The sequence below is a fragment of the Heterostelium album genome (assembly GCF_000004825.1).
Source record: "Heterostelium album PN500 unplaced genomic scaffold PPL_scaffold3, whole genome shotgun sequence".
In the NCBI taxonomy this organism is placed as follows: Eukaryota; Evosea; class Eumycetozoa; order Acytosteliales; family Acytosteliaceae; genus Heterostelium; species Heterostelium album.
Genome location: NW_008805065.1, coordinates 65,528 through 79,474, shown reverse-complemented (window position 1 = coordinate 79,474; position 13,947 = coordinate 65,528). Strand labels below are relative to the sequence as shown.

The 13,947-nt window shown below is 32.1% G+C and overlaps 5 protein-coding genes across 5 annotated transcripts; 4 read left to right on the top strand and 1 right to left on the bottom strand.

The window, feature by feature from the left end:
• Positions 1 to 33: 33 nt before the first annotated feature.
• Positions 34 to 1,188, top strand: PPL_02602 (uncharacterized protein; the record flags this gene model as incomplete). The annotated part of the gene is made up of 4 exons (XM_020573582.1): positions 34 to 118; positions 143 to 267; positions 308 to 418; positions 532 to 1,188. The coding sequence occupies 4 exons, from the start codon at positions 34 to 36 to the stop codon at positions 1,186 to 1,188; spliced, it is 978 nt and encodes a 325-aa protein (XP_020435654.1).
• A 402-nt stretch (positions 1,189 to 1,590) lies between these two features.
• Positions 1,591 to 5,114, top strand: PPL_02601 (uncharacterized protein; the record flags this gene model as incomplete). The annotated part of the gene is made up of 4 exons (XM_020573581.1): positions 1,591 to 1,855; positions 1,922 to 3,570; positions 3,973 to 4,009; positions 4,927 to 5,114. The coding sequence occupies 4 exons, from the start codon at positions 1,591 to 1,593 to the stop codon at positions 5,112 to 5,114; spliced, it is 2,139 nt and encodes a 712-aa protein (XP_020435653.1).
• Positions 5,115 to 5,480: 366 nt separating this feature from the next.
• Positions 5,481 to 8,933, top strand: PPL_02600 (uncharacterized protein; the record flags this gene model as incomplete). Its single annotated transcript, XM_020573580.1, has 4 exons — positions 5,481 to 5,516; positions 5,613 to 7,899; positions 8,720 to 8,756; positions 8,903 to 8,933. 4 exons carry the CDS (start codon positions 5,481 to 5,483, stop codon positions 8,931 to 8,933), a joined length of 2,391 nt encoding a protein of 796 aa, XP_020435652.1.
• Positions 8,934 to 9,862: 929 nt separating this feature from the next.
• paxB (paxillin) lies at positions 9,863 to 11,509 on the top strand (the record flags this gene model as incomplete). The annotated part of the gene is made up of 1 exon (XM_020573579.1): positions 9,863 to 11,509. The coding sequence occupies one exon, from the start codon at positions 9,863 to 9,865 to the stop codon at positions 11,507 to 11,509; it is 1,647 nt and encodes a 548-aa protein (XP_020435651.1).
• A 319-nt stretch (positions 11,510 to 11,828) lies between these two features.
• PPL_02598 (uncharacterized protein) lies at positions 11,829 to 13,853 on the bottom strand (the record flags this gene model as incomplete). Its single annotated transcript, XM_020573578.1, has 1 exon — positions 11,829 to 13,853. One exon carries the CDS (start codon positions 13,851 to 13,853, stop codon positions 11,829 to 11,831), a length of 2,025 nt encoding a protein of 674 aa, XP_020435650.1.
• Positions 13,854 to 13,947: the final 94 nt, after the last annotated feature.

Here is a 13,947-nt window from a genome sequence, read left to right as displayed (position 1 = left end):
TTCAATTATATCTTTAATATCTACGATTTATAAATGAATTCAGTAACTGAATTTACTTCAAGTCAAAGGAGATCACATAAGAGTGATCAATATTCAAATAACAATAATGAAAATAATAGTAATAGCAAATCTGGATAGTTAGATGAACATACAACTTCAAGCAATACAGAAGAAGATCAAAATATAAAAACAACAATTGAATTCAAAGATAGAACATTATTGAATATGATCAGAGCCTACGATCTATATTATAAATTAATTGATAGCGTAAAGATGTCAACAAAGATCAGACTACCATGAAAGAAAGTTTGTTCACTACTTTGACGAGGTTGGCTTTTCAAAGTTTGTGGTCGATGTCTTCTTTGATCGATCAAACAAGGTATTCGATCATTCTTCAATGTCAAGATTATACACCGATGCTAATTGATATGCTCTAATATTATCGATAATAAAAGAGTAAGTAAAGAATTAAATTAACTTGTAAAAACAAAAATAGTCTAATAACAAAACTTTTATTATTATTATTATTAGTTTAATGATTGGTTTAAACGATTAAATCAAGATGACAATGTTCAATTAAAGTTTAGAATAGATACATATAGATATATCTTTAAATTTCGAACAACAGAAATAACAAACAATTCATTCAATTATTTTTATTTATATCAATTGGTATACGAGAATAATAGCAGTGATAGTGAAGATGATAATAATATCATCTATGTTAATAATGATAATAGTAATATTAGTAATAATCATTTTAAATTCTCAGATATCATCATGGAAAAGATCATTTCATTTTGTTTCGATATGGAACAACGACCTAGATGTGTAGCAAACTATAGTTACAATGTTTTGGAGTTTGATCGTGGACACGATCTCTTTAAATTTTCATTTGTTTGCAAACGGGTCTTCCAAATCATTGTAAAACAATTAAAAAATCAAAATGTTCGATGGCACAATCAATACAAATTCAACAACGAGTACTCTTTAATGAAACAACCTCCATTGTACTTTGATTATAAAAAGATATCTTCTTTCAAGCATGACAAAGGCGTTGAATATACTAGGCAATTCACATCAAGAGTTGAAACATTCCTCATTGAATCCGATGAATATGATGCAACAATCAATAGTCGTGTTATCAGAAACTATATATACTCGAAAATTATTGACAAAGATGTTTAGATTGCTACTTTATAACTGATGCCTATCTTAATGATCCAACTGTACAATTAAATATATTCAACTCAATCTTAATAAAATACTACCTACTAAACAACACAACAACAAAACAACAAAAAAAAAAAATAAATAAAATAAAATAAAATAAAATAATAATAATAATAACATTAATAATAATTACCAAAATCAAAAAAATAGAAATCGCTGTCGTCTATTTCTCAACTAACCAAAAGACTCTTGAAAAATTCAAAAAAAAGGTCGTACTTAAAAAACAAAATCAAGATATTAAAAAACTTTAATTTTAATATTATTAAATTTGAATTAGTTTGTTTTAGTTTTAATTAATTAGATAGATAGATTAGATAAAAAGGTAGTTTTAATAAAAAATAGATAGATATACAAAGAATGGAACAAAATTCAATTGATAAAAGTTTAAGAAATGTATTGTTTATAAATAAAGCTTTATCTAGATATATATTTTCAAAGGTTGAAGAACTAAGCAAGATATCAGAGATAGATAAACAATATTCATTACAGTGCTTCAAGTATCATCAATGGTTAGATGTCTCTGATATGATATTGAAATATCCATATCTGCTACTTGACAAGTTAAAACATCCGATCTACAGAGATAGCATAGCATTTGCACTAAAAGATGCTAGAGTTCTTGGTAAATCCGTTTCAGATTACCAGTTGTTTCATTCAATCTACCAGTTGAAAAAACGCTATTTCGTAGGAACCGGTGTCATTGAATCGGCATGCGTTGCCGGTAATCTTGAGATTGTCAAACTACTGTGGAGTCAAGTGGATCATGATCCGTTACCGTTGGAAGGTGCACTGGAGACAGCCATTGAATACGGACACATCGATATCGTATTGTATCTCCACAGACATGCAATTAGTCTAGGACTGCCCGATGGACAACGTTGTAGTTTCAAATGCATTCTCAATCGAATGGCATACAACCCGAATTTCATTGCCAGCTGGTTCCGACTGTGGAATAAAGACAAGAGTGAAGGTCATTCCGCAATGTTAGAGTTGTTTGGTGGAGACGATTGCAACAGTGAATTGGATTGTGTCAAAACGATGATAGATCAACTTGCTAAACCGAGTATCTGCCATATCTTGTTCTTGGGTTGTTCGCTATTCTATCAGTTGGCGGCCAGTTATAACTATCAATATGTAGCACCATTCGACAATCTAGATCAACAATACATGAGAGATCTCTTCAAAGATCGATCGTTCCTTCAACAAACATTCGAGGTTAAAGCAGAGATTACAACTATCTTGATAATGCTATCAGAGGAACAGAAAGTACCAAAGTCATCAGCAGAAGTAAACATGAAAATTAAGCATCTTCTTTTGCAAACAACCGATTTACATTTGGATCTTCATACGAGTGACAATTGGGAGTTGATCTATCTATTCCTACGATCGTTGATTGTGACGAGTTCGGATACTGGCTATCTTGATAGAATGATAGAGCTGGAGATGTCACTTCCAGACATTGGACACAACCAACTCAGAAAGATAATGAAACAAGCCGGTCACTCCAGATATCTTGTCTATGGATATTCAGATCTTGTTCAGCTGAGAATCATTCTTGATCAATCCATTGACAATCCATTCATCGTGGATTTCTCCGAACTTTTACTACATCTAGTGTCGAAAACCAATCCGAATATCATTGTTGCCGAATATCTTTTGGATCAATTATTAACCATAAACCCTGAAATCGTTGGTCATGTGTTGAACAGTCGTGTAGAACTCCATTTAGAGTCAAGAGATTCCTTCCTTTTTATCTTTAATCGGTTCAATGATCTCAATAGTAACCTTTCGCTCAGTGTTCAAACGATAATGAATATCTTCAATCATCACGGGCTATATGAAGAGCTGGTGGAGTTGTGTGAATCGATCATCACCAAAGAGGGTTGGTTCGTAATGTTTGAAAAGGTTGTATTTACATCGACAGTACACGATTGGCGATATCACCATATTATGTCGCTACTCTCATCGATTGCTCCAACCATTTCATACGATGAAATCAGCAATAGAATTCATCAAAGTATTACATTCACATCCAATAACTTTAGACATCTCAAAGTTTTATCGGATCGAAACTTAAGACAGAATCCAATCGGTGTTATTTTAAACACTGAAAAAATGGGAGCATTTGGAAACGTAGAGACTTACCAGCTTTTAAAAGATCTTCAAAGCGATCTCTCCATAAAAATAATGGTACCCTCTTGGGAATATAATGTATTTTACTATGCACATGCCCACGGAAACCACAAGTGGATCGAATACATTGGTTTGGAAGACTCTGAATTCTCTTGTTCAACCTCGCAATTCCGCAGCTATGAAGAATGGCTCGGTGAAAGTTTAGTTTGTCAGACATTCATTGAGAATACACCGAAAACCACAACTATTGCATCGGTTCAGCACTATCTCGACTTTATTGAATCACCAGAGAACCAACAAAGCGCCAAACCAATAGAATTGCTCAAGTTGCTCTTGAAAATGGTTAGAGAACAATGTACGCTTGAACAACTGGACTATCTGTACGACCTGCACAATGGAAGATTGCAAGATGAAATTCACATCATTTTCTCAAATAACAATCTACTTGGACATTGCGATTGCATCAGAAGCGATATAGTTTTTTGGCTTGTCAAAAAAAACATTCAAACAAAAGTAGAGCCCAAGTATTGTAATATCTACAAAAATTATTATGATCATAATATAATAGGATTAGCCAAACAAAACAACATTTTTATTTTTGAAAAGATCGAAATACCTCCAAAAAAATCAAGAAAATTTGTGAGTAAGTTCGGAAAGCAATAAAAGTAAAAGATTATAATGGTATTGGTATCTTTATGATTCTATACTAAAATTGTATTTGTATTATTATTTGAAAAATAGATTTACAGATCATCTCATGATCTTCAATACTCTTACTTGAAAAATATTAATTTTTAAATAGAATTGATTATTTTAAAAAATACATCATCTAACTAACTGAAATTCAGTTAGATAGATAACTGATTTAGGGAGATGATAATTATTGTTCAAAAAAAAATTAAACCTAGATAAGTTAACAGATTATTAATATTTATCAATCCAATACAGACAATATTGGAAAGGTATTCCTATTATTAGCAAATAAAAATTATTCAACTATAGACCAACAATCGACTTTACAAATTTTTTTACTTTGCACCCCTTCACAGATTACTGTGTTACAACAATCAATAAAACACACCTGTGAAAGTGGGAACACCATCTTGTTTTTAACACAATTTGAATATAAAAATTGTCTATAAATTTTATTTTAAAAAAACTGATATTGGCACTACAAAAAGTGTATACTTCCAAAGTACATAATCTCAATATAGACTTCCCAGAACTGTGTTGTGTGAAGATCAAACCACTCAATTTAGTATTATCACTTTTTCTTGTTACCAAAATAAAATCTTTGAAAATCTAATATTGTTTAAAAAAGTAAACGGCAATTTAAAAACAAAACTATAAATATTGAATTTCTCAAACTAACTATCATATAATATCATATTTTCTTCAATATTTGTAAAATAAAATTGTATAATACCTACTGTTGTATATTATTATTTTTTAAATTTGTAATACTATCAAAAATCTATCAAAAAAATGTTAATCAGTAATTATTAAAAACAAACTAATGAAAATTTAATTTAATATTAATATTTTAAATTATTTTAATAGAACATCTTCAAAATCTCTTTGGTTCATCTAATTTCGATATGAAATCAAACAAACAAACAACCTTTGAACTTTCAAACTCATCTTCTTTTAGTCAAAGTCCGTTCTTTAGTCAGACTACAAATTCTGTTCAATCAGTCAATAGTCCATACTATAATTGGGGAAATAATACTTCCAATAGATTTCGTTGAAATGACTTGAACAATTTATTAAATAAAAATCTCTTTTGGTATTTTTAATAAAGTTAAAATCGATATAGATTTCTATTGATTTTTTAATTTTATTTTTAATACATAAGAGGATTAGATGATTCTAGATATTTTTGATATTTATAGAAATAATAAATTTAGAATAGTTATACATAATTATAATTTATAAATTAAAATCGTATAATAAGAATGAAATGGCATTACTATCTTATTTAGAACTTCAATTCCAAAAAATTGATAGAAATAAAAATAAATTTAAATATTTCTTTTTTGATGATGATCTTTTTAAAAATTTACTTAAATAGATAGTTAAATAAAAATAGATTGATATAATAGAATAGACAGAAAATGGAACAATATTCAATTGATAAAAGTTTAAGAAATGTATTATTTAATAATACATTTTTATCAAAATATATATTCTCAAAGATTCAGGAATATAGCAAGATCTCACAGATAGATAAACAATATTCATTACAGTGCTTCAAGTATCATCATTGGTTAGATGTCTCTAATATGATTTTAGAGAATCCGCATAGCAATACATACCCATATCTGCTACTTGACAAGCTAAAACATCCGATCTACAGAGATTCGATTAGATTTACCAATTATGATGCTAGAGTACTTTGTAGATCCGTTAGAGATTACCAGTTGTTTCATTCGATCTACCGGTTGAAACAACGCTATTTCATAGGAGCGGGTGTCGTTGAATCAGCGTGTAGTGGTGGTAATCTTGAGATTGTCAAACTATTGGTGAATCAAGTGGATCCTGTCGCGTTACCGTTGGATGGCGCGATGGATTCTGCCATTGACAAAGGTCACACTGACATCGTCCTATATCTTCACAGACATGTCATTAGTAAATCGCTACCAGTGGAACAGCAATGTAACTACAAGAGAATCATTAAGAAGACGGAATATCATCGGAATTACATTGCCAATTGGTTCCGGCTGTGGCAGAACGACAAGAGCGACGGTCATTCCGCAATGTTAGAGTTGTTTGGTGGAAAAGATGAAATAGATTGTATAAAGCGGATGATAGATCAACTGAAACCAAGTGTTTATCATATTCTATCACTTGGTTTGACTATCTTTTATCAATTGGCAGATAGCTATAACTATAGATATAAAGCACCGTTCGACAACTTGGATCAACTTAATATGTCGAATCTATTCAAACATCAATCATTCCTACAACAATCATTCGAAGAAAAAGCAGAGATAGTAGCTATAATCCTAATGCTACAGAGAAAGAAAGTACCGGAATCCTCGACAGAAGTTAACTTCGAGATTTCAGAAATCCTAAAGTCCACTACAGATTCACATTTGGATCCTCATAAGACGAGTGACAATTGGGAGTTGATCTATCTGTTTCTACAATCGTTGATTCAGAATTCCAATGATCTTGACTACCTTGATAGGATGATAGAGCTGGAGATGTCACTTCCAAACATTGGATACCCGCAACTCGCCAAGATAATGAAACAAGCTGGCAACTCTAAATATCTTGTCTATGGATATGCGAATCTTGAACAACTGAGAATCATTCTCGATCAGCTGAATGACAATCCATTCGATGACTTTTATGAATTCTCACACTCGATCATGTTTAATCTAATTTCGAAAAAGAATCCCAATATTATTGTTGCCGATTTCCTTTTGGATCGATTCCTAACCATTCATCCTTCGCGTATTGGCATGGTTTTCAATCTACTGGTAGATATTAAAGTGGAATCAAGAGAAGCGATCAAGTTTGTTTTCATGAGAAGGAATGATTTCAACCAAGAACTGTCAATCAGTGTCGACACAATAATGAATATCTTCAATCATCGCGGCCTGTATGAGGAACTGTTGGAACTAAGTAAATCAACTATTCCAGAGACAGAGTGGTTCATCATGTTTGAAAAGGTTGCATTCTCAACGACCGTACCATATGATTGGCGATATCACCATATTATGTCACTGATAGCACCAGTGTTTGCTGACAGTGTGATTCGTCGTCAAAACTACCGATATACCAATATTAGAATCAATCACGGTACTCCTTTCACATCTAATAACTTTAGATATCTTAAATCTATAGCCAATCCGACAATGAGAGACAGCCCGATCAGGATTGAAATAGCTCACATTGAAATGGGAGCATACGGAACACCAGAGATCTATCGACTTTTAATTCAACTTCAAAAAGACAAACTTATTGAAATAATCAATGGTGCTTGGGAATTCTTGGCATTGCACCATGCGCATGCCCATAGAAATTACAAGCTGATCGAATCCATCAAATCTACGTCCGATCTCAGTCTGTATGATAAATGGATTGGTGATAATATGTCACACTCACGACATAGGACCTATGCATCTACAGCCAAAGTACTAACAGTACCATCGGTTCAACATTATCTCGAGTTTATTCAATCGCCACAAAACCAACAAAGATCTGAACCAATCCAACTGTCGGATCTACTATTAAAATTGATAAAAGAACTTTGTACCATAGAGCAACTGGATTATCTGTACAACGTAGACGATGGAAAATGGAGAAATGAAATTCAAATAGCGTTTTCAAAAACCGATATCTTACAACACTGCAGCTATAGAAATGAAATCATTCTCTGGCTTATCAATAATAATATTCAAGCAAAAGTTGATAATACCAATAACAAATTTGAATGTGATAATTATATATTAAATCTTTCAAAACAAAACAATATTTTAATATTTGGAAATGAAATTAAAAATAATAATAATAATAATAATAGTAGTAATAAGATTAAAAATAAAAAAAGATTTATTTTCTTTTAATTGTTTGTTAAATAAAAAAATAATAGAAAAAAGTTGCATTATGAAAACCCAAGCATATTACCAATATATTTAAGAAGTAATTGTCTATTAAAAGAGAAACAATCATGTTCTTTTAAAAAAAAAAAAAATCTTCCACTATTTAAAAAATTTTATTTTTAAGAAAAGTTAAGATCATCTTTGAAACCGTTGGACTAATAATATTGACCAAAAATAATTTTTTATCATTATATAATAAACAAAAAATAAGTAATCTTTGAAAATGAATCATTTATTTATCATTTTTGGCTTGAAAAAATAATATCTAAAAATATTTCATTTATTTTTTTTTTTTAATATTACCTTTGATCATTTTTAAATGGATGAGGTGTTATTATTGGTTTAAATTCCTCCCTCGAGATTAATACCGCCGATGATAAATTTATTTCACCCAACAACTGATCGACTATTTTTTAAATGAATGGAGCCAGAAAAATTCATATAATTTTTGGTTTTTTTTTGAAAAAAATTGTTAAATCACCTGTCCACAAAATCCAAAAATGAATTGGGTTTTTATTAAAAAAAAAAAAAAAAACTTTAGCATATTTTTATTTTTATTTATTTTTATTTTTATTTTTTTCAATTATGACCATTTCGCAGTAGAATGTCAGTTAAGTTTTGCCTCCAACACACCAAGTACCCACCTCTTTTTGATCCAACCAACAACAACAACAGCACAGAATACAAGCACAATTTAATTTTTGTTCTGTCTTTTGCCATTCATTACCATTTTTTTTTTTCAGTCAAAAACAACAATACTACTAATTATATTATTCTATTGTATTTTGTTATTGTAAAACATATTATTTATTTATTATTTATTTATTTATATATAAAATCAAATTTGTACAATATTTTTCATTTAAAACTAAACTTTTAACAAACACTTTACTTTTTTATATCATATTATATATTTTTTTTTGTAGGTATTCAAATCAAAATGAAGGAAGAGATTAAGAGTTGAGGGAAGAGATATAGAGTGTGAGTGAGAGTGAGAGTGTTAGGTTATAGATATAGTAGGTGTTAAACAAAACATAGCAAATTCAAATCTAAGTAATAAATCATACAAATAAAAGTCAATTCTTTCATATCATTAAAATCAGTGATGATAATGATGATGACCATCTTAGATTTGAATCTAAACAAAACACACTGATGAATATACACACACACACCAATTTTTTTTTTTAAAAAAAAAAAACAAATCATTCAAACACCACCACTAATATAAGTCAAAGTTTGTGTTGAAGTTGTTATAACAATTTTTTATATTTTCTTTTTTTTATTGTTAATTATCCACTTAATCCAACCAACTATCCATCCTTTTAAAAAAACCCATCTCAAACTTTAACAAAAAAATAGAGAAAAAAAATTTAGTAAAAAAAAAAAAAAGTAACAAATGACTGACCACCATTAATATGGTGATCATAAGATTTGGCTTGATACCAATCAATCAACATAGCAAAATAATATTTTATATTTGGTTCAAAGTGGATGTTTTGGGTTGTGTTGTGGTGTGATTCATATTCAATTTTTATAATTTATCACATATTATATAATATGTGCGCAAATCTTTGTGATTTAAATTCAATTAAACAATTATAATGGAAGAGAGAAGAGAATTAATTGACAGCTAACAAAGCCATGCAAAATAAAACTTATTCTTTTTCTTTTTTTTCGAATTGATTTAATTTTAATTTCATTTGTTTTGTTTTAATTGTATTTTGGTTGTTGTTCTTTATTTTTTTTTAAATTATTTGTTTACTTTCCTATTTTATTATAGTTCAATTCTGAATTCACTATTTAAATCTTTAAAAAAAAAAATAATAAAAATAATTCCAACTTTTATTAATTAATATTTCCATAATAATAATAATATAATAATAATGAATCAAGGATTAGCAATGGATGATTTAGATATGTTATTGGCAGATTTGGGTAGACCCAAGTCTGGATTGAAAACACCAACAGCAACTGTCAGTGTCACTGTCAAACCAGCAGACAGTGGATCAAAAGTTAATTTGAATGAAATTGAATCGTTGATGGCAGATCTTCAGACAAGTGGTAATCCAACTCCAGTTCCAAAGTCGGAACCAGTTTCATATAGCACCTCATCAACACATGATCATCATCATCACCATCATAACAATAATAATAGCAGTGCTCAACAACAAGCTCTCGATACATCAGATGATTTGGATGCTTTGATGGAGTCACTCAACTCGTCGATTTCCACCGCGCTCAAGAGCAGCAGCGAAATTCCAAAGCCTGCCGCTCAGGCAACCACTACCACCTCATATACCAGCAGTGCCAAACCATCGAGCACTCCATCCACACCCGTCAAATATACATCAACTGCCACCGTTGTCACAAAGAAACAGCCATTGCAAGTATCAAAGGCAGTATTGGAAACCAAAGCACCTGCCAACCAACCAGCTGCCGCTTCACTCAGTACCGACGATCTCGATGAACTTCTCAAGAATTTGAATCCACAACAACCGGTTGTCGATCACAAACAGACTCCAGCTCCAGCCATTCCACCAACTACCGTCTCTGCCTCTGTCAGCATTCAACACACTCATCAACCAGCAGCAGCTCACAACAATCACAATCACAATCATCACCACGATCACGATCACGATCATCACAATCACCACAGTCACCATCACCACCACAATCACAGCGCATCACCAGCAGCACCAAGACAACAAGAAGCTACCTCACAAAAATCAAAGGTATTGGCCGGTGACGATCTCGATAATCTCTTGAGTAACCTCACCAGTCAGATGAACGAAATCGACTCATCCGGTCCAACTCCACGTGGAATCTGTGGTGGATGTCGTAAGCCAATTCTCGGTGAGACCATCCAAGCCATGGGCAAGCTTTTCCATCCAGAGCATTTCCAATGTCACAACTGCCAGAACCCCATTGGAACCAAGAATTTCTACGAACAGGAAGGTATTCCCCACTGCGAGAAGTGCTACCAAGAGTTGTTCTGTGCACGTTGCGCACACTGTGACGACGCCATCACCGATCGTTGCATCACCGCGCTCGGAAAGAAGTGGCACGTCCACCACTTTGTCTGTACCCAGTGTTTGAAGCCATTCGAGGGAGGTAACTTCTTTGAGCGTGAAGGTCGTCCCTACTGTGAAACCGATTTCTACTCGACATTCGCTGCACGTTGCGGTGGATGCAACCAACCGATTCGTGGTGAGTGCATCAACGCACTCGGAACCCAGTGGCATCCAGAGCATTTCGTCTGCCAATACTGTCAAAAGAGTTTTGCCAGTGGAACCTTTTTCGAGTTTGGTGGTAAGCCATACTGTGACATCCATTATCACCAACAGGCTGGTTCTGTCTGCTCCGGTTGCGGTAAGGCCGTGTCCGGTCGTTGCGTAGATGCACTCGACAAGAAATGGCATCCAGAGCATTTCGTTTGCGCTTTTTGTATGAACCCATTGGCAGGTGGATCCTATACCGCCAACAATGGTAAACCATACTGTAAAGTATGTCACTCTAAATTATTTGGTTAAAATAACAAAAAAAAAAGGAAAAGAAGGAAAAGAAAAAACTACATCCAAAAAAAAAACAAAAAAAAACAAAATAACAAATATAATATTATCAAAATTGTTTAGTTTTAAATTATTATTACAAATTTACTTTTTATTCTTTAATATAATCACACTTCAATTTCTTTAATTAAATTATTAGTTAATTGTACAATTAAATTCAATCCATCTACAAACAAACTCATCATCAATGCCAAAGTTTTATTCAACCTTGGAAAAAATAAAAATAAAATAAACACCAAAAAAAAAAAACTATTTATTTTAAGGTCTGTCCAAATATTAATTATTTTATTATAAAAACATTTGTTGTTGATGTTGTTGGTAAATAAATATTTCCTAATCTAATATCGTAATGTTTAAATAGATCTACTATATCGTTTCGGTTTTCGATTTGAGCACAATCGTCTAGTATTTGAGTTGGATAGACAGCTAGTTTCACAAAGTTTCCATGTTTGGTGTTTTCAAGATAGTGGGGTATAAGGTAGCTCAAGATTCGGTAGTTTAGTTTGTGGGTTGCTGTGAGAGTGGCCACCTGACAGTCGCTCATGCTAAAGAGAATGTTATTGCTACAGAGGTAAGCGATGATTCTATCGCTGTTGTGTGTCGCAGCGTTCTGAAGTGCTCGAACCTGAGTATTGCCTTTCCAATGCTTTGGAATGAGTTGATTTTCGTGCAAGAACTTTAAGATTTCCAGGTCTCCCACTAGCGCTGCCGTGTTGAAACATTTCATATTGAATAGCTCTGAATGAGTCGATGCGTCGGTATGCTCGAAAACAAACTTTATACTGTCGAGCCGGTAGCTTTTAATGAGTGAAACAATATCTTTGTAGGTGATAAAGTCTAGACACCAATTGCGCTTCTCAGCGATATGCTTGGCAATCGACAAGTTAGTTCCTTTCTTGAGTGCTCGTAACAACCAATAGCTACTGTGCACTTCGAATGCATTATAACTCAAATTCTGATCCTGATTACATTGCAAAATGAATACCAACGCTGCGTAGTGTCCATGCCATATCGCTGTTTCAACATTCATCCAAATGTGATCAAACTGATATTTATCGTATAGATATCGAAGAATATCAATGAATCCATGTTTCATTGCAAGCAGAGAACATCCTTCCGTTCGATTCTCATGCAGGAACTTTACCAATTCAAAGTGTCCAAATTGTGCTGCGTAATCCATTGCTTGCTTAGAACATCCTTCCGTTCGATTTTTATGTAAGAACTTTACGATCGCAAGCCAGCCTCGTCTTGAAGCAAAGTCCATTGCATGCTTTGAACATCCTTCCGTACGATTTGAATGAATCCACTTGACGGTATCGAAATGACCTTTTTCCGCAGCCAAATCCATTGCACTTTTACTCCAAACTGCATTTCTTTTGTTCTTATTAATCCATTCGAGAACCTCTATTTTATTGCTGGCTGCTGCTCTCTCAATTGTTTTTACTGTAATCCTACAATCAGTTGAATTCTCCATAATGATTTTAAACAATTGAAAATCACAAAACTCTGTAATCTTTTCCAAACTATATACAGTAATTAAGTTATTAAAAATATTATTATTATTACTATTATTATTATTATTACTATTGCTATTATTTTGATAGTATTCTAATAATAAATATTGAAGTATATCAAACTTTTTATATCCACACAACAATTCTACTACTGATTTTGAAATGATTTTTGTAATGTTGATATTCTTGAGTAGTTTGACAATCCCTAGAGTACCGGTCACTATCAATCTATGTTGATAGTTATTTTTGTCTGTATCTGAGATTAGAGATGGATCGTACACTTTGTCGAGGAGATAACTAACCATTTCAACTTCACCATCGAAAGCAGCTTTATTAAGAGCGATCTCCAAGTTCTGATCGGTTCTCTTCTCGGCAAGCAGTTGGAGAACATCAAAGTGCTTATGCTTCACTGCAAACATTGCCAAGTTATCATCCCACTTGGTGACAGCTTCGGTGAACACCGATAGCAAGTAATCGATGATTCTAGGGTTACCAACGACAATGACCCGATTTAGAAACGGTTTAATCTTTGAATCGAACAGCTTGCGCAGTTCATTCGGTTTGCATTCACTCTGCTTTCTCTCGATATAGTGTTTCAACAACTCCAAATAACCATATTCCATTAGAGCAGAGGGTGTTTCTATTAACACTTTCCATCGCAAATGCCTGTGACTGCTTTTATCTCTTTTAATAATATCGATTTCATATATAAATTTAAATATTTTATTTGATAACACAATATTTGATATTATCTTTTTAAATAATAAACTATTATTATTACTAGAATCCATTTATATTTTCCAAAACAAAAAAAAAAAAGTAAACTAATCACAAAACAATCAATCATTCAAATGATTGGTTAATTCAATCAAAAAGATCAAAAAT